The sequence below is a fragment of the Tympanuchus pallidicinctus genome, unplaced genomic scaffold (genome assembly GCF_026119805.1).
Source record: "Tympanuchus pallidicinctus isolate F22 unplaced genomic scaffold, pur_lepc_1.0 scaffold3, whole genome shotgun sequence".
In the NCBI taxonomy this organism is placed as follows: domain Eukaryota; kingdom Metazoa; phylum Chordata; class Aves; order Galliformes; family Phasianidae; genus Tympanuchus; species Tympanuchus pallidicinctus.
The window spans coordinates 5,110,395-5,129,354 of record NW_026294747.1 but is presented as its reverse complement, the minus strand read 5'-3'; the positions used below and the strand labels follow the sequence as shown (position 1 = coordinate 5,129,354).

General features: G+C 54.6%; 2 protein-coding genes across 3 annotated transcripts; one reads left to right on the top strand and one right to left on the bottom strand.

The window, feature by feature from the left end:
• Nucleotides 1–52: 52 nt before the first annotated feature.
• On the top strand, nt 53–18,931 carry PRPF19 (pre-mRNA processing factor 19). 2 transcript variants are annotated; one of them, XM_052693381.1, is made up of 16 exons: nt 53–195; nt 15,158–15,307; nt 15,414–15,490; nt 15,560–15,701; nt 15,924–15,997; nt 16,078–16,140; nt 16,244–16,285; nt 16,405–16,479; nt 16,701–16,776; nt 17,004–17,113; nt 17,225–17,380; nt 17,461–17,530; nt 17,668–17,753; nt 17,978–18,148; nt 18,308–18,413; nt 18,497–18,931. In XM_052693381.1, exons 1-16 carry the CDS (start codon nt 177–179, stop codon nt 18,592–18,594), a joined length of 1,515 nt encoding a protein of 504 aa, XP_052549341.1. In that variant the 5' UTR covers nt 53–176; the 3' UTR covers nt 18,595–18,931. The 2 variants fall into 2 exon arrangements, with proteins under 2 accessions (XP_052549341.1, XP_052549340.1); XM_052693380.1 differs by lacking the exon at nt 53–195 and adding an exon at nt 14,915–15,057.
• On the bottom strand, nt 12,194–14,847 carry TMEM109 (transmembrane protein 109). The gene is made up of 4 exons (XM_052693394.1): nt 14,710–14,847; nt 13,585–13,725; nt 12,943–13,045; nt 12,194–12,860 (listed from the first exon to the last, which is right to left on the bottom strand). The coding sequence occupies exons 2-4, from the start codon at nt 13,702–13,704 to the stop codon at nt 12,466–12,468; spliced, it is 618 nt and encodes a 205-aa protein (XP_052549354.1). The 5' UTR covers nt 13,705–13,725; nt 14,710–14,847; the 3' UTR covers nt 12,194–12,465.
• Nucleotides 18,932–18,960: the final 29 nt, after the last annotated feature.

Below are 18,960 nucleotides of genomic sequence, written 5' to 3'. Positions count from 1 at the left end.
GGTTGGGGAGGGGGGGAGGAGAGGGGGTGTGCACTGGCGCGGGGCACGCCGGGAGCACTTCCGTTTCCGGCGGCCGCCTGAGCGGAGCCCGCGTAAGCGCTCCGAGCGTCGGTGAGGACGCGCGGAGCCGGAAGTGGAACCAGGAGCAGCCGGAAGCGGAGCGCGCAGGGCCCGCCATGGCTCTCATCTGCTCCAGTGAGCGGGGGGCCCGAGGGGGGTGGCGGCGGCGGCGGCGGCGGCGGCGGTGGGGGGACGGGGGGATCTCGGGACCACGCCGTGACAACCCAATTATATATTCTAGGGCGATTATTTTATTAAAATCTTATTAAAAATGCCGGGTCCGAAGGTTAGAACTCACATCTGCAAAATCAAAGGACCAGCTGTTGTTGATGATAATGTAGTAAGCCATGGGGAACGGTTGAACCATGACTCATCCCTGTTCTGCTGCTGTTCTCTCTTTTTTTCGCTTCTCCAATCCTTCCCTTAATTTGGTCATGGAATCTCTTACTACCCCGGTGTGGTCAGCATAAAAACAGCGTTCTTCTATGGCTGCACACAAACCTTCTTGTTGCAAGAATAACGCATCGAGTCCTCGCCCAATACTGTAATACTACTTCCGATAATGATGTGAAAGATTTTTCCAGGGCTGTTATAGACTTTTCGATTGTTGCCAAATCCTCATCCACAGCCTCTCGTAATGATTGGTACCTTGGATATTGCTGTACCAGAGAAGTGATGTCTGTGCCTGCTCCCACAACTCCTACAGTCATTAGAGTTGGGCCAGATGGGATGCACAAGTCGTGCACTAGCCCTTATGAGCCATCAGGTCTCCTCACAGGTAGTTTGGGTGTGTTGAATGGTGACATGCAGGGTTCTAACGAGCCTCTTGCTATTAATCGCTCAATCTCTGGTTGGAGTCCTTGTCGGCCTTCCTGTGAAATAGGGCACTGTTTTATCCTTACAGGGATCTCTGGGTTCTTAATGGTTACTTCAAAAGGGGCAATATCCAATTTCCCCACCGCATCCAAGGTATACTGCACCTCAGGATTTATCTGTACTTCATCCTTTACAGAATCACAGAATCACAGAATGGCCAGGGTTGGAAGGGACCTCAAGGACCACCAATCTCCAACCCCCTGCCACATGCAGGGCCACCAACCTCCACATTAAATGCTAAACCAGGCTGCCCATGGCCTCATCCAGTCTGGCCTTGAACACCTCCAGGGACAGGGCATCCACAACCTCTCTGGGCAGCCTGTTCCAGTACCTTGCCACTCTCTGGGTAAAGAACTTCCCCCTGATGTCCAACCTAAATCTCCCCTCCCTCAACTTAAAACCACTTTATTGTCAGGGTGCACAATTGTACAATCAGCTTCTTGTTTCCAACTTCCAAATTAACTCCTCATTCAATCATCAGATCCCTTCCCAACAAATTATACTCTGCTTCAGGCACTAACAAAAAGGATCCGAAGCCATACCTGCAGGGTGCTTCTATCTCTACTCCTTTGATTACTGACACTTTAAATGGTTCACCCTTGGCTCCAACTACTTGAAGTTTTTCTGAGGAGACTGAGCATCCCCAGGGCAGCTTTTGGACAGTCGATCTTTCTGCCCCGGAGTCCAAAGGAACTCCATTTCCTGGCGCTGAGGACCTACTGTCAATTTTACCAAGGGCTCTTTTCCTTTAAGGGTCCCCAGCACATGGAGCCCCTGACCTCACTGATCTTCCTGGAACGTGTTCTTATCCTGTATTCCCTTTCTGCAATCTCTTTTCTCGTGTTCTTTTTTCTGGCAATTTGCCTCACATCCCTAGGCACTCTCTGTTTTCCATCTCCCTGTTCCCTTGATTGAGAGCCTTTTCTCCCTCTGGAGAATTCCCGCTTTGATTGTTGCCCTTCCCTTACTGCTGCCACTGAGATTCTAGCTTGCTTCCTGTGGATCTCCTCTTCTCGTCTTACAGATACCTTCTGTGCTTCCCTCAGTAATTCATCTAGTCCCTTATCCTGCCAGTCTTCGAACTTTTCCAACTTACTCCTGATGTCAGTCCAAGATTTTGCCACAAGCTGTTTTTAGTAGTGCCTGCCCTACGGGCGTAGCAGGATCTACTCCTGAATACAGCTGCAGGCTTTTACGCAGCCTTTCCAGCCGTTCAGTCGGGGTTTCATCCTTCTTTTGCTGCTCACTGAAGGCTTTATGAATGTTCTGTCCCCGAGGAACTGACTCCCTGATCCCTTGAATGATAATCGTTGGAGGTCTGACATATTAGCTCGGTGCTCTGCATTTTGCTTATTCCAGGGGGGCTTTTGGAGAGGCCGTTTCTCATCTGCTCCCGGGCCAGCCTGATGCTGATAATCCCAGATTCTCATTCCTGCCCTCCGGATCACATCTCTCTCTTCTGCAGTAAATAAGATCCCTAATATAGATTGTAACTCTTCCCAGGTGTAAAGACTCGGTCCCAAAAACTGGTCCAGCCTTTCAGAAACTCCCACTGGGCCTTCTGGTAAATTCCCCATTTCCCTTTTAAATTCTCTAACATCTCCTGAATTCAAAGGAGTAGAGACGCACCCTGCTCCTAGCTGCTGGACAGGTCCCATTACTGGGACTTCCCTAAGGGGGAACAACTTTTCCTCCCTGCAACTTTTTTGTTTGGTCTGGCTCCTGGTTCTCCTTCGGAGTCCAGGTGAGTCAGGATCATCTGACTCCTCTGCATCATTGGGGGGACTCCATCCCCTTATCTTCTACCGGAGCCCCTACTGGAGCCTGGGGTGCGGAGGCAGGTTTGGAAGCTACAGGGAGTTGGGGAGCCACAGGAAGCTCAGGGAGGGGGAGGGGACCAGGGGATTTCTTCTTCCTTTCTAATCTTTTCTTTTTGTCTCTTTTCTTTAAGGTTCAATAGAAAAGTTCGGGTTCCTGGCATAGTTCATAGAGTAGCGTATTCACTTTCCTCATCACTAAATGGTTTAGAATTAACATAAATATTTAAGGCCTGGCATATCCAGTCCTCAAAGGGTCCAAATATCGGCCAGAATAATCTCTCTGCCCTAATTTGTTTTCCCCCCAAGCTTCCATACAGTAGTGGACCATTTTCTCCTTGTTCTTTCCTTTCCTCGAGGGAAAGTTTTCCCAGTACTTACTCATCAGTCCCGGTGGGCTATCTGGTGATATATCTGGTAGTCTTCCCTTTTGTTTGGGGCCACCCATGGGATCAGAAGGCTTGCTCTTCTTCTGTCCCATCTTCTGGAGTGCTCTCCTCTCACTCTCACACTCGCTCCCCCTATTCGTGACCCACGCCCTCGCAGGCTATGGGAACTGCACTGCTCAAGGCTCTGCACTCGCTTGGTCTCTCGCAGAGACCTCTGCCACTCACACTCCAGGATTCCCAACCCCGACCGAACGGATTCCCTAGCAACACTGCAATACTTACTCAACCACCTTGAGTTGTCGTTTGCGTCTTCGTGCACAAAAATTACAGGGTTGTGTAGTTTCTTTTGCTTACTTTCCTGAATTTTTGGGTTCGAAATTACAGGTCTCTGTACGGAGATCACCCATTGCAGGCCGTCCAAGGACAGGGTGCCTCCCCAGGTTGAGGATCACGTATCAGAGTTACCTGTATCCGAGTCACGGCAACAAAGTGTTATATATTATGCCAAACAAATTGAACAACCCAATTCTATGTTCTGGAAATGGTCTTTTATTCAAGCAAGCAAGTAAGCAAAGCAGCTCTGGGCGGCCGGGGAGTCTGTGCTCCACCAACAGCGCGCGCTTTCCCTCTCCAGCTGAGTCTTTCTGCAGGTCACTATCCGGTGTTGGTGGCTTCACAATATCTCTTGCGCAGGAATGGTCCTGTTGTTGGGCAGCCGTCCTTTGTCTTGTCAGATGGGGAAGCCTGGGATCTTTGCAATACATCCATTCGTAATCCTTACGCAGCATCTTTAAAGCTGTGCAAGTCCTGGGGTCCATACCTTGAAGGGCTGTTTGTTGGTGTTCCCGGATGTCTGTAGTAGGAAACTGGCCCCTGCTGTTGCAGTTTTCTAGTGATAAGCTTACCAATGATTTGATTGACAAACAACAGATTGCTCCTATTACAGTGGGAGGGCACGGGGGGACACCGGGAGCCCGGTCCTGAGCTGCCGGTGGGGGCACGAGGGGCTGTGGCAAAGGGCAAGGAGCTGAGGGTGCATCTGTGTTGGCAGTTGCCCATCCCATCCGGCCCAAGCCACCATCGGCCACCAGCATCCCGGCCATCCTGAAGGCGCTGCAGGATGAGTGGGTAAGTTGCAGGGAGCTGAGGTGTGGGGCTGAGTGCCGCCCCCTGACTCCCTTTCTGGTGCCCTTGTAGGATGCTGTCATGCTGCACAGCTTCACGCTGCGCCAGCAGCTGCAGACCACGCGCCAGGAGCTGTCCCACGCGTTGTACCAGCATGATGCTGTTGGAAATATCCAAGTCATCTTGTCAGGACGGGATCTCTGATAAAGCAGAATTGATTCGCGATTGCAGTGGCGGCGTCCCGCAAGCAGCAGCGCGCCTATGGACACGCCGTGACAGCCTTTAGGCCCTGTTTGCTCCCCCTTGCCTCCCCCCTGCCCTGTTTCCCCACTGGCTGGGTACTCCAGGTGCACAACCTTATCAGAAGGTTGACATTTGCATTGACTTGTGAAGTGATTTGTTACCTGGTGTCAGTCAGCAGCCATCCTGTTGTTTCCAAGACGTCTCGGTGCTCTCCTTGTCCTGTTGATGCGGCGACTTTCTTTAAAGTCTTCGTTGAACAAAGAGCACTGGGGGATGATGCCAGGCCTTCCCATGTCTCTTCAGGCGCTTCCTCGGGCAGGCCATCACTTGTTGTCTGGTTTGCTCTCGTGCAGGATATTCTTGCAGTGTGTCTGACAAAATATACATCTCTGCACCTCTATACAGAGTGTGCCTTCCTGGGAAGGTTCGTCTGGAGGATCAGTGACGTAAACTATCAGAGATCTTGCCCAAGTTGAGTAGAAGGACTCCCAAAAAGAACTATGATAGCGGAGATCATGAAATAAAAATAATGTTATCCAATTCTAATGCAGAAACAACATTTGATTCCCCCAGTTCCCCCCTTTTTCTTTTTTTATACAGTGTTGATTTCTGCAATCCGTTTTTTTTAAGGTTCACTTTTATAGACATGTCCCTCGTCTTCACGTTCTTTGTCTCCCATCTCCTCTAATACCATCATGTTGTCCAAATGTAATGGCTCCTTCGCTGTTTGCTTCAATAGTGCTGTCTCGATTTCTTGCCTTAAAATCAACAGGGACAACAAGAAGAGAAAAGTTTAAATCCTTAGCTTGCCCACATACCAAACAATACTGATATGCCATGATGTTTGTCACCAGAGATACAGAAATATGGACATCAAATGCTGCACTCATCAAATCAACATTCCTAACGATTACAAGAGCCCACATTTCTGTCTTTGGATTCACAGTTTTAAGGGTCCAGCTGACTTCAGTTCTCATTGTGTTCGAGGGACCTTCTTAACTCTGGTATTCTGTATCCGCAATGCTTTTACTGTTGTGTGGGATGTTAGCAGCACCTGGAACAGACCTATCCAGCTTGGTTCCAGGGGCGAATTTGAAAGAGATTTGTTACACATCTTATTGAGCCGTGTCAAGGCCCTAGGCTCTAGTTCCTAGAACCAGTTTCTCTTTTTCTCAAAGCCATTCCTGTAGACTTATCACATGCTCAGTTAGTATTTCACTCCTGACGTGGGTAGAGATCCCCGTTTGTACAACATAAGGCCTTGTGTACAGTATTTTGAAAGGACTGAACCCCTCTTTGGCTCTAGGTTTTGTTCTGGTACTAAGGAGAGCCAAAGGCAACAACTGTGGTCAGGACAGTCCAGCTTCCTGGCCCGGTTTTACAACCTGTGATTTAATTAATAGTTCATCTTTTCCTCCTGACCACCCGCCTGTGGTCTGTGTGCTGTGTGCAATTGCCAGTTTATTCCCAATGCTTGCTGCCCTGTTGGACAATCTCTGCAATAAAATGAGTTCCCTGGTTGAAGGGTATTGTTGCAGGACACCCAAACCTTGGAATAACCTCCTGCAAAAGTACCTTGGTTACTTCCTTGGCTCTACTGGTCCTGCAGGGGAATGCTTCTGGTCACGCTGAGAGGGAGGGTATTGGTGAGAACCAGCATGTATCGAAACCCTCCTTTTTCCTGGCAGTTCAAACAAAAATCAATTTGCGACTGTTGCCCTGGAAGGTTCCCTTTCCAACAAGCCCCACTTGTGCCCTGTTCCTGCTACTAGGACTGTACAGCTACTTTCTGCTGTCTGTACCCCCATGTCTTATTATGTTCCCTTAGAACCAAATCCTATACAGTACTAACGGGCACAACAGTGTGTCCATCTGGGTATGCACCCATGTGTCAGCTTGCTCTCTTCCCTTCATTCATTAGATTCCTATCCTTTCTAGGGTACCTTACAGGTTCTGACTCAGGTTCAGATATTTCAAGTTTACCGTCTGGAATTAAAGCCGTTCACCAATTTCTTTTCCTTCAGCTGCCTGTTTTACCACCTGTTCCACCATCGTATTCCCAGTTTCCTGCAGTCCTGAAAGCAGTCCTCACTCTTTCCAGATGGCACCACGAGTGGGTACCAACCCAAAAGCATATTTAGCACCTGTCCATATAGTTAAGGTTCTTGTCAAGGCAGTTATTTCAGCCTTCTGAGTGGAAGTCCCCACAGGTAATGGCCTTGCTTCAATTACCTTGTCAGTAGCAGTGACTGCATGTCCTGCCTTACAGATTCCTTGTCTTCACAAAGCTGCTTCCGTCGATGAATGCAGGACTCCTCAGCGTCGCCCAGCGGTTCCTCCTGTGGCTCTGACAGCTGGCACACACAGTCTCCATGCAGTCGCACACTGCTGGCTTGGAGGCAGCTCTGCCTTGGTGTTCTGGGTGTTCAGCAAATGGCTTCCTTCTCTTTGATCGGTTGTGCTTTCTGTTGAGAAACTTGATAGCCATTTCAGTCAAGAAATTCAGCAAGCTCACATCCATGGCACACAGTCCTTTGTTACTGTAGCATCCACGTTCTGCAGTAAAGTTTCACTGTGAGATGGCGAACCCAAACCTCAGGCTCACGAGTTGACCAGTTCTCAAAAATCATTGGGCTGTTCTCACAGCCCTGGGTAACGCTGTGCAGGTTAACTGAATTATTATTACTTTTCATTATTATTTTTTTCTTCTCTCCATATTTCAGTTTTCCTATTCAAAGGCAAATAATTTTAGGCTTTCTTTGGCAAAACCAGGCAGAAAAAGGGGTACTTCAAATCCAGAACGGTAAACCCCACCTGCTTATTCCTTGGCTTGGTTAATAAAGATATACGCCATGGGTTGTATATATCCAACATTTCTATTAACTGCCCTCAAACCTTGTACCAAACTATAGCTCTTGCCATCCAATTTTTCATTTGCAAGATTGGGGTGTTGTATTTGGATTTCTATCCAATTAATTACCCCAAATCCAAAAAGTTATTAATTACTTCTTTTGTCCTCCTACAATCTCGTATCCTCACAGGGCATTGCTTTACCCTGGCTGGGCTGGCTCCCATTTAACTTAACTTTCATTGGGCTGCATTTTTGGCTCTGCCAGGCATCCCTGATGCCTGCAATCCTGTGTATACCCAATGTAGGATTTACGTAACTTCTAGGAGTACAGCATTGCTTTCCCCAGTTTGTATTAAAGCCAGACTTAACTTTTCAGTCCATTGGTGTTGCTTAACAAGTAGCTCCAATTTTCTCAACTTAATTTAATCTCTACATTCAACTACTCAAACATTTCATGCCCAAACAATGGTTTTGGAGAACCTGGCACGTACAAGAATTTATATATTCCTACTTGTTCTCCTAGCCTGTATTTAATTGGTCCAAAAAAAAAGTAAACTTCTCTTGCCAGTGGCTCCTACAACTATTACAAAAATCATCTCTGCTCTGCAGATGCCGGCTATTCTCACTTCCAATGTCCCCTGTCCCATTCCCATTCACAAGCACTGCACTCTTCACATTACAGCGGAGGCTCCGGCCCCCACTTCTTTCTCCCACTCCAAGCTGTTCTTACAAGCCGCAGTGGGGGTGTGTGTGGGGATGTGTTCTCATGCCGGCCCAACTCTAATATCCCAAACTCACTGCTTTCCTTCACCTTTTTGCCTTTTCTTTTTGTTTGTTTGTTTGTTTGTTTGTTTGTTTGTTTTTCCACAATTCCACTATTCGTAACCTCAACTGCATTTCCATGTTGCATTAACAATTGCATTTCCACATACCATTAACAATTGCATTTCCACATACCATTAACAGTTGCATTTCCACATGCCATTAACAGTTGCATTTCCACATAATTTCCACATGCCATTAATAGTTGCATTTCCACATGCCATTAACAATTGCATTTCCACATAATTTCCACATGCCATTAACAATTGCATTTCCGGTGAATGGCTGGGTTGGAAGGGACCTTAGGAATCATCCAGTCCCCACGATCCATTTGGAATCTGCCCCGTGTGCTCCACGGATCTGGTGGGGATCTGTCCCACACAAGCCCAGTATCCCCAGGTGCACAGTGCCTGGCTCCCACCCCCAGCACTCACTCAGCACTGCTCCCCCCAGCAGACTCCTTCCTGGGCAGCTTGGGGGTCGGACTCCCCAGGAGCAGAGCGCCCACGGCCCACGGGAAAGCCATTCCCTTGTGTCAGTGCCCATCCTCGCCTTGGTGACGGTGGTCTCCATCTCCGCAGCCAGCAGCGAGTGGTCCCCCCCGGAGCCCGTGTTCCTGCCTGTGGAGATGGAGCTGCAGGCAGTGCCCGAGCACTACCGCCTGCAGCGTGCGGATGGAGCCCTGCCTGCCAACACCTCTCTGCACACCCGTTCCGACACCTTCCTGCTGCTGCCCCGCCACCCCACCGCTGGCCCCCCGCCTCTTCTGCGAGCCTCCTACGCGCCCTTCAGCACCCACCAGGTAATGCCAACCGCCGCAAAGCCGTGCTGACCCCCAGGGGCCACCACTCCGCCATCCCCGTCTCTTCCAGGAGGTGCCCACCAAGAGTCACACCTGGGCCATCCGTGCCGCAGCTTCACGCTGCGCCAGCTGCAGACCACGCGCCAGGAGCTGTCCCACGCGCTGTACCAGCATGATGCTGCCTGCCGTGTCATCGCACGGCTTACCAAGGAGGTCACTGCTGCCAGAGAAGGTGAGCTTGGATGAAGGGGGCTGCAAAACTCCAGGGAAAGAGAACCATAGAGCCACAAAATGGCCTGGGTTGAAAAGGTCCACAATGGCCATCTAGTTCCAACCCCCTGCTATGCGCAGGGTCGCCAGCCACTAGACTAGGCTGCCCGGAGCCACATGCAGCCTGGCCTTGAGTGCCTCCAGGGTGGAAAGTAGAACTCATAATGTTTCTCTGCTTCTGCAGCTCTGGCCACGCTGAAACCGCAGGCCGGCCTTATCGTGCCACAGGCAGTGCCGTCCTCACAGCCTAATGTGTCGGTGAGTTCCTTCTACCTCACTGTGTGTCTCTCTCCTATTTCCTACCTGCATATAACTGAGCCCTTCTCTGTTCCACGCAGGGAGCTGGAGAGTCCATGGAGCTGGGTGAGCTTGCAGGCATGACCCCTGAGATTATCCAGAAGGTAAGGACTTGTGCTACCTGTGCTGTTCCCACCTGCACCTTCCACACCAGCTTGTCCTTCTGCGCCTCAGGGTCCTGGCCTGGGTATTCCACCTGCCAGGTGAGGGGTCGTGCCAGTGCCTGAGCCCCTGTGCCATTCTCCACCACCAGCTCCAGATGGAGGAGCTCAGCCGCCTCCAGTGCCCTGTGGGAACAGAGCTCCGGATGGCACCCACTGGGACGGGGACCCAACAGAATGGGGATGTCCACCAACAGAGACCCACTGCTTCAGGGCCACGTGCTCTCACCGCAGGGTCAGCAACATGGCGGTGAAGTTGTGCCGCAGCGCCAGGCTGGCGGTGAAGCGCTGCCCAGGCCGCAAGGCTCTGTCGGGGACGCGCAGCAGCACCCTCTCATCCAACGGCACCTCTTGCCGCCGTGCCACTGCCGGCACTGTCTGCAGCTCCAGCATCCCCACGTACCGCAGGGGCTCCACTGTGGCAGAAATCCCCCCCCTGCTGTGAGGACAGAGCAGGTCTGAGACTGCCTCATGAGACTGAATGTGTCTAAGTCTATGTGGCCGGATGGCTGCATCGCAGGGCTCTGAAGGAGCTGGCTGAGGTGGTTGCTGAGCTGCTCTCCATCGTATTTGAAAAGTCGTGGCTGTCAGGTGAGGTCCCAGATGACTGGAGGAAGGGTCACATCACTGCCATTGACAAGAAAGGGAGCGAGGAGGACCCAGGGAACAACAGGCCGGTGAGTCTCACCTCTGTGCCTGGGAAGATCATGGAACAGATCCTCCTGGATGAGGGATGGGCGTGTGATCCGTGACAGTCAGCACGGCTTCACCAGGGGAAGGTCATGCTTGGCAAATCTGGTGGCCTTCTGTGATGGAGTGATGGCACTGGTGGATGAGGGAAAGGTGACCGATGTCATGTACCTGGACTTGAGCAAGGCCTGTGACATGGTTCCCACCACATCTCTGAATTGGAGGGATGTGGATTTGAAGGGTGGACCACTCCATGGATAAGAAATTGGTTGAAAGGCTGCTGACGGAGGGTGGTCATCAATGGCTCTGTGTCCAGGTGGAGGCCGGTAACGAGTGGCGTCCCCAGGGGTCTGTCTTGGGACCGGTGCTCTTAACAACTTCATCAGTGGCATCGATGGAATCGAGTGCACCCTCAGCAATTTGCTGACGACACCAAGCTGAGTGGTGCGGTTGGCACGGTGGAAGCAAGGGATGCCATTCAGAGGGACCTCGAGAGGCTGGAAAGGTGGGCCTGGGGGAACCTGATGAGGTTCAACACGGCAAAGTGCAGAGTTTTGCACTTGGACCGGAGGAATCCCAGGCATCCACGCAGACTGGAAGGAGCGGTGCTTGAGAGCAGCCCTGCAGAGAAGGACCTGGGGGTCCTGATGGATGAAAAGCTTAACATGAGCCAGCAGTGTGCTCTTGGGGCTTGGAAGGCAAATGGTATCCTGGGCTCCATCAGAAGGGGGGTGGCCAGCAGGGACAGGGAGGTGATTGTCCCCCTCTACTCTGCTCTTGTGAGGCCCCATCTGCAGTACTGCGTCCAGGTCTGGAGCCCCCAGTGCAGGAAAGACTGGGAGCTGTTGGAGAGGGTCCAGAGGAGAGCCACAAAGATGATGAGGGGACTGGAGCACCTCCCCTATGAGGACAGGCTGAGGAAGCTGGGCTTGTTCAGCCTGGAGAAAAGAAGGCTGTAGGGTGACCTCATTGCAGCCTTTCAGTACCTAAAAGGGCGCACACAAACAGGAGGGGAATCAACTCTTTCAAAGGGTTGATAAGGGCAGACAAGGGGAAATGGTTTTAAGTTGAGGGAGGGGAGATTTAGGTTGGACATCAGGGGGAAATTCTTTACCCAGAGAGTGGTGAGGTGATGGAACAGCTGCCCAGAGAGGCTGTGGATGCCCCATCCTTGGAGGTGTTCAAGGCCAGACTGGATGGGACCCTGGGCAGCCTGGTTTAGCATTAAACGTGGAGGTTGGTGGCCCTGCATGTGGCAGGGGGTTGGAGATTCGAGATCCTTGAGGTCCCTTCCAACCCAGGCCATTCTGTGATTCTGTGGCACTGGGATGGCTGCAGGTTCCCGGCCCAGCCACGCCATACCACAGTTCGACTGACTCCGGGGACGTCACCGGGGAGAACCAGCGTGCTGGGATCTCCAGTTCCACCAAGCAGATGCCCAGTGGGGCCTGGGGGGGGGACAGCAGCCTTAGGGCTGGGGGCAGAGCGGGGCCAGCAGCGCTACGGCGACAGCACCTTGGGGCTGCGGGTTGCGACCCACCTGCACACGGCAGGAGCCTTGCAGCGTCCGGCTGCGCTGCTGGGCCTGCAGGACAATGCAGGGCAGCGAGTGCTCCCCAGGGGGGTCCCGCCGTCCACGCCAGTCAGGGCCGTGCAGGTGGAAGAGGACGCGGGCGGTGGGTTCATCTGGACTCACAGTGCTGTGCAGGGGCACTCACAGGGACAGCATGTCCTGCCCCCACCCCGAGTGTCCTCTGTGCCCCCCCAGAACTGAGCGCCATCTCTGCAGGCACAGTGTGGACAGCAAACTTTATTTGGTGGCCAAATAAACACAGCAGCAAACCAATGTGGCCAATTCCACAACAGCAATCCAAGCACGTAGCCCTCATCCTATGGCTGGGGGGGTTACCCGGTGTGGGACCCCCCAGGCACTTTGGTGTGAGCGGGTTCAGGGCTTGGGCATGGTGTTAGTGAAGGCACTGATGCGGGGCACTGGGGGGGCCCATACACACACAAACACACACACACACACACACACACACACAGGGCCCCCCCACACCCCTCACTCCTCCGCACGGCCCCGTGCTGCCCCATAGCGCTGCTGCCTCCTCCGCAGCTCCTCCACCTTCCACTCCAGGCTGCGCACAGCAGCCTCCAGGTGTGCAGCAGGGCTGGGCGGGGGGGCCCTGCCACCTCCCAGCAGCACGTAGAGCCCCCAGAGCCCCAGCAGCATGGCTGCCCGAACCACGAGGCCGCTGTCCTCTGCCGCCGCCACGTGCAGGAAGGCTCCCAGGAAGACACAGAGCCGCAGCCAGCGCAGCACGGGCCGCAGCAGTGCCACGACCCGGCCCAGCAGCCACGGCAGGAGGTGGACCCACATCACAGCTAACAGCCCCCACAGCAAGACCCGCTGCACCGCGCCGGGGCTCAGCGCCACGCTGCCCGCCAGCCAGGCCCCTGTGCTTCAAAATACGGGAGAATATTTGAGACCAAGCAGCTGCGGCTGCACCCGGGCGAGCTCACATTGCACCGTGCTCACCGTGCAAGCCGCAGGCATCCAGCAGATCCCCCAGTGCTCTGCTCAGCACGGCCAGGCCCGATGAGATGGCCGAGGCGGTGAGCCAGAGTGCAGCCAGCAGGCTCTGCAAAGAGAAAGTGCTATATATTATGCCAAACAGATTTGAACAACCCAATTATATATTCTGGAAATGGTCTTCTATTAAAGAAAGGAAGGAAGCAAAGCAGCTCTGGGCGGCCGGGGAGTCTGTGCTCCACCAACAGCGCGCGCTTTCCCTCTCCAGCTGAGTCTTTCTGCAGGTCACTATCCGGTGTTGGTGGCTTCACAATATCTCTTGCGCAGGCATGGTCCTGTTGTTGGGCAGCCGTCCTTTGTCTTGTCAGATGGGGAGGCCTGGGATCTTTGCAATACATCCATTCGTAATCCTTACGCAGCATCTTTAAAGCTGTGTAAGTCCTGGGGTCCATACCTTGAAGGGCTGTTTGTTGGTTTCCTGGATGTCTGTAGTAGGAAACTGGCCCCTGCTGTTGCAGTTTTCTAGTGATAAGCTTACCAATGATCTGATTGACAAACAACAGATTGCTCCTATTACAAAAGGGCCTCGTGGGGCCATGCCATGCTCACCACCACACCTCCCCCCCACCTCCGACTCCCTCTGCTCACCTCGGCCAGCAGGCGCAGCGGCTCGGCTTCCAGGCAGCCCTCCAGGCTGGCCCAGGCGGTGTGGCCCAGCTGCCACAGGGTCTCATTCAAGGCAGCCATGGCACCGCCGAAAGCCCCCATCCTCGGCACTGGCAATGGGGTCTGTGGGCAACGGGAGGGTGTGAGTTGCCCCCCCAGTCAGCCCCCCACAACCTAGTGCCCTCTCCAAGCCCCCCAGCTGCATCCCCAGGGTGCCCTCTCAATGTGCTCACCCAGCATGCCACCCCATACTCCTCCATGACCCTCCTACGTCTCCCCCTATATCCCCCAATACAGACTCCGCAAATATGAACTCCCTGTATCCTCCCACGTGCCCCCCATACCACCCCATCTATCTGCCTGCCCATTCACCTCCACAACGCAGTACTCCCTGCAGTATACCCCAATATCCCATAACCCCATCTGCCTCCCTCATAGGGCTCACCCATATAACACCCCTGAATAGCCCCCCCCAACACCCCAGCGTGCCCCCATTCCCCCACTCCCCTCTACACGGCTCCCTCTCAACCTCCCTCAATGTGTTCCCCACCGATACACACAAACGTACCCCCATTACTCCCCAGTGTGCCCATCCATGCCGCCTCCCAATATAACCCCCATCTCCCTACATGCCCTCCCATGCTCATGCCCCCCATACGCCCCCTATGTAACCCATAGCACAGCCCCCCAATATTCCCCCATATGACCTTCCCCTCTGTACTCTTCAGTATCCCCCATATAGCCCCCCAACCCCCAATGTCCCCCCCACTGCCCCCCATTACAGCCCTCCCTCTAGTCCCTCAATATAGCCCCCCTCCCGTATGCCCTCCATATGTTTCCTCAAAGCATTCCCCCCCAACCTGCCCCTCAATATTACCCTAGGTGCCCCAGTCTGTGCACTCAATGCGCCCCCATTTACCCTCCCAGCACCCCCTGCCCACTCCAGGCCCTCTGCTCTCCTCCACCCCCCCACACCCTCCCAATCCCCCCTCCCACATTCCCCCCCCCAGCCCCCCCTTTTCCCCCTGCGCAGCGCTGTCCCCCTCCCCCTCCATCCCCCGTGTCCCCCCTCATCCTCTCCCCGTTCCCCCCGGGGTTCTCCCGCACCCTCGCACAGGGCAGCGCCGCCCACTGCCGCACGGGGGCGCTGCGGGGCAGGTCGGCCGCAACGCACGAACGGTCCTGCCGCGAGCCCGCCGCCGCGGGGCGCCATGGGAGCTGCAGTCCTGCGCGGGGTGCGCCGGGAGGCGGAGGTTGGGGGGGGGGGGGGGGGGGGAGGTGAGGGGGTGTGCACTGGCGCGGGGCACGCCGGGAGCACTTCCGTTTCCGGCGGCCGCCTGAGCGGAGCCCGCGTAAGCGCTCCGAGCGTCGGTGAGGACGCGCGGAGCCGGAAGTGGAACCAGGAGCAGCCGGAAGCGGAGCGCGCAGGGCCCGCCATGGCTCTCATCTGCTCCAGTGAGAGGGGGGCCGCCCGGGGGGGGTGGAGGCGGTGGGGGGACAGGGGGATGTCGGGACCACGCCGTGACCTGCGCCTCCCCCTGCGCTGTCCCCACAGTCTCCAACGAGGTCCCCGAGCACCCGTGCGTGTCGCCGGTGTCCAACCACGTGTACGAGCGGCGGCTGATCGAGAAATACATTGCGGAGAACGGCACCGACCCCGTCAACAACCAGCCCTTGTCCGAAGAGCAGCTCATAGACATCAAAGGTGGGAGGGCACGGGGGGACACCGGGAGCCCGGTCCTGAGCTGCCGGTGGGGGCACGAGGGGCTGTGGCAAAGGGCAAGGAGCTGAGGGTGCATCTGTGTTGGCAGTTGCCCATCCCATCCGGCCCAAGCCACCATCGGCCACCAGCATCCCGGCCATCCTGAAGGCGCTGCAGGATGAGTGGGTAAGTTGCAGGGAGCTGAGGTGTGGGGCTGAGTGCCGCCCCCTGACTCCCTTTCTGGTGCCCTTGTAGGATGCTGTCATGCTGCACAGCTTCACGCTGCGCCAGCAGCTGCAGACCACGCGCCAGGAGCTGTCCCACGCGCTGTACCAGCATGATGCTGCCTGCCGTGTCATCGCACGGCTTACCAAGGAGGTCACTGCTGCCAGAGAAGGTGAGCTTGGATGAAGGGGGCTGCAAAACTCCAGGGAAAGAGAACCACAGAGCCACAGAATGGCCTGGGTTGAAAAGGTCCACAATGGCCATCTAGTTCCAACCCCCTGCTATGCGCAGGGTCGCCAGCCACTAGACTAGGCTGCCCGGAGCCACATGCAGCCTGGCCTTGAGTGCCTCCAGGGTGGAGAGTAGAACTCATAATGTTTCTCTGCTTCTGCAGCTCTGGCCACACTGAAACCGCAGGCTGGCCTTATCGTGCCACAGGCAGTGCCGTCCTCACAGCCTAATGTGTCGGTGAGTTCCTTCTACCTCACTGTGTGTCTTTCTCCTATTTCCTACCTGCATATAACTGAGCCCTTCTCTGTTCCACGCAGGGAGCTGGGGAGTCCATGGAGCTGGGTGAGCTTGCAGGCATGACCCCTGAGATTATCCAGAAGGTAAGGACTTGTGCTACCTGTGCTGTTCCAGCTCTCAGCTCCTCCCTGTCCTCCTGCTGGGAGAGCCCAGGTTGGCTTTAACCACTGTTGTGCTGTTTCGTAGCTTCAAGACAAGGCCACTGTGCTGACCACAGAGCGCAAGAAGGTGAGCGGCCACGTTTCATGCTTACATTTCACATTCAGGATACCACAGTGATCACAGGATATGCATGGTGTGTTCCTAGAGGGACAAATGTTCATCCCCATGCCATTTTCTGTTTGCAGAGGGGCAAAACAGTGCCAGAGGAGCTGGTGAAGCCAGAGGAGCTCAGCAAGTACCGGCAGGTTGCCTCGCACGTGGTGAGTTCTACAGTGCTTTCAAAAACTCACCCTCTGCTTGGCAGTGTCCAAACCCACAGTTCTGTTGCTGGTCAGTGCCAGGACGGTCATGGCTCTCTCCATGGAGACCAGTGCTGCAGTGGAGGTGGCTTCCAGCAAAGCCCCTTGCAAGACCTTTTGGGTTCACTTTGGGGTATTTTCCTGCTTGTGGCACCAACCTGGCCTCTTTCTGCCTCGCACAGGGGCTGCACAGTGCCAGCATTCCAGGAATCCTGGCCTTGGACCTCTGTCCTTCCGACACCAACAAGATCCTCACTGGTAAGGGAGCCACCTCCCTCTTTGTTGTCAGCACAGACCCTTCAGCTTCCTGGGAATGGGGCCCTCTGACCTTTTGTGAGGTTGGAGTGAGAAAAGGGGCATGAGGAATTCTCTTGGCTCACATCCTGAGAGCTTCTCAGGACAGAGATCTCAAAGAGCAGCAGGTGGATGTTGAAGTTGGCCAGCCACAAGTCCCATCTCTGATAGTTCCCTGCTTCATTTGCTAGGTGGGGCTGATAAAAATGTCATCGTCTTTGATAAGAGCTCGGAGCAGATCCTGGCGACACTCAAGGGCCACTCTAAGAAGGTCACCAGTGTTGTGTTCCACCCCTCACAGGTGTGCTGCTGCCCTCTTCAAGCTTTCCCTTCCTGCCTGTAAAGGAGCTCGCGAACAGAGTCACGGCACTGTTCTGATGTTAAAGTTCCTGCTTTATCCCTTTGTCTCTAGGATTTGGTGTTCTCAGCTTCTCCTGATGCCACCATCCGGATCTGGTCTGTGCCCAATGCTTCCTGTGTGCAGGTTGTCCGTGCCCATGAGGGCTCCGTGACAGGGCTCAGCCTGCATGCCACGGGTGATTACCTTCTGAGCTCTTCTGATGACCAGGTGAGAGGCAGCCTGGGCTCAGGGCGCATGGACACCCTGCTTGGTGGCTGCGTGCTCAATGCCACGCGTGTCTCTTCCAGTACTGGGCCTTCTCAGACATCCAGACGGGCCGTGTTCTCACCAAGGTGACAGATGAGAGCTCTGGCTGCGGTAAGAGAAAGAGTACCCGTGTTGTGGGGCTCCTGTGGCTGTGTGGAGGGGGGATTTTCTTCCCTGGGAGCTCCTGGTAGCAGGGTTCTCACAGGACAGGGCCTCCCCAACCCTCGTATGTCTCTCTGTCTCTGCAGCCCTCACCTGTGCCCAATTCCACCCAGATGGGCTCATCTTTGGAACGGGAACGATGGATTCTCAGATCAAGATCTGGGATCTGAAGGTAGGACTGGCCCTAGGCAGGCAGGGGTTGGGCAGCAGGTGCTGTTTTGCACAGAGCTTTGTGTGCTCCCTGGAGTGACAGCCCTGTGGCTTTCCTCATCCTTGCTTCTCTGCGCACGTGCGAATTCTGTCGTCTTTGTGCGCTGTTGTCTCTCTACTCGCCAAGCTGCTGCCCTGGGGAGGCAGAGGATGCTTGAGGCCCATGTTTGATCCTCCTGTCCCCAGGAACGCACCAACGTGGCCAACTTCCCAGGGCACTCGGGCCCCATCACCAGCATTGCCTTCTCTGAGAACGGCTACTACCTGGCCACGGCTGCAGACGACTCCTCTGTCAAGCTCTGGGACTTGCGTAAACTGAAGAACTTCAAGACGTTGCAGCTGGACAATAACTTCGAGGTGCGGTGGCTCCCTTGTCCCAGCGTTGGCCACCCGAGCCCTGCTGTTTTGCTCTGCTTGGGGTGCCGGAGGACAGAGAGGGCACTGCACCTCTGGCACGGTGTCTGGAGGGAACTTCCTGGGCCTGGCTGAAGCTTTGTTTCCTCTGCTCCTCCCCAGGTGAAGTCTCTCATCTTTGACCAGAGTGGCACCTACCTGGCGCTGGGCGGCACAGACGTCCAGATCTACATCTGCAAGCAGTGGACAGAAATCCTCCACTTCACTGGTATGGGGCTGTGGGGCTGAGAGTGGCAGGGAAGCCTCTCCCCCCTCTTCGTGACATAACCATATGCTGTCTTCCCTCTGCAGAGCACAGCGGCCTCACCACAGGGGTGGCTTTTGGCCACCATGCCAAGTTCATCGCCTCGACGGGCATGGACCGCAGCCTGAAGTTCTACAGCCTGTAGCCTCGGGTGTGGGGCTGGCAGCGCTCACTGCAGTGCTGGGATTTGGGGTGGGGGGTTGGGTGGGAGGGCTTTCCTTTCTCCTTTAGATTTCCTTGCTGTAACTGTTGGCGGGGGGAGGGAGGGGTTAGTTGGATGTCACCATGCTTCATGGATTTGTTGTTTTAGTTTTCTAGTTTCGTGTTGGTCTTTCTGGCTTTAGACTCTTCTGTGGCTGTGGTACACTTGAAAGGCTCCAACCTGTACCCCGGTGGATAGTTGTGATGGAGGGATGGGGGACTGTGCAGTTTTGTAAGCAGTTACCTAGTTTCAGTACATAAATAAAGAACTATTCACCACAGCCCTGGTCAGCACGGTGGGGGCAAGGGG

What these genes read in the sequence shown, in the direction of transcription:
- TMEM109 (XM_052693394.1), bottom strand. Translation starts at nt 13,704, where the DNA reads ATGGGGGCTTTCGGCGGTGCCATGGCTGCCTTGAATGAGACCCTGTGG. An exon ending in CGCTGCGCCTGCTGGCCGAG is followed by an intron (nt 13,046 to 13,584) that starts GTGAGCAGAGGG and finishes TTCTCTTTGCAG; the next exon opens with AGCCTGCTGGCTGCACTCTG. An exon ending in GGATGCCTGCGGCTTGCACG is followed by an intron (nt 12,861 to 12,942) that starts GTGAGCACGGTG and finishes TTTGAAGCACAG; the next exon opens with GGGCCTGGCTGGCGGGCAGC.
- PRPF19 (XM_052693381.1), top strand. An exon ending in GGTCACTGCTGCCAGAGAAG is followed by an intron (nt 15,702 to 15,923) that starts GTGAGCTTGGAT and finishes CTGCTTCTGCAG; the next exon opens with CTCTGGCCACACTGAAACCG. An exon ending in TTGTGTTCCACCCCTCACAG is followed by an intron (nt 17,114 to 17,224) that starts GTGTGCTGCTGC and finishes CTTTGTCTCTAG; the next exon opens with GATTTGGTGTTCTCAGCTTC.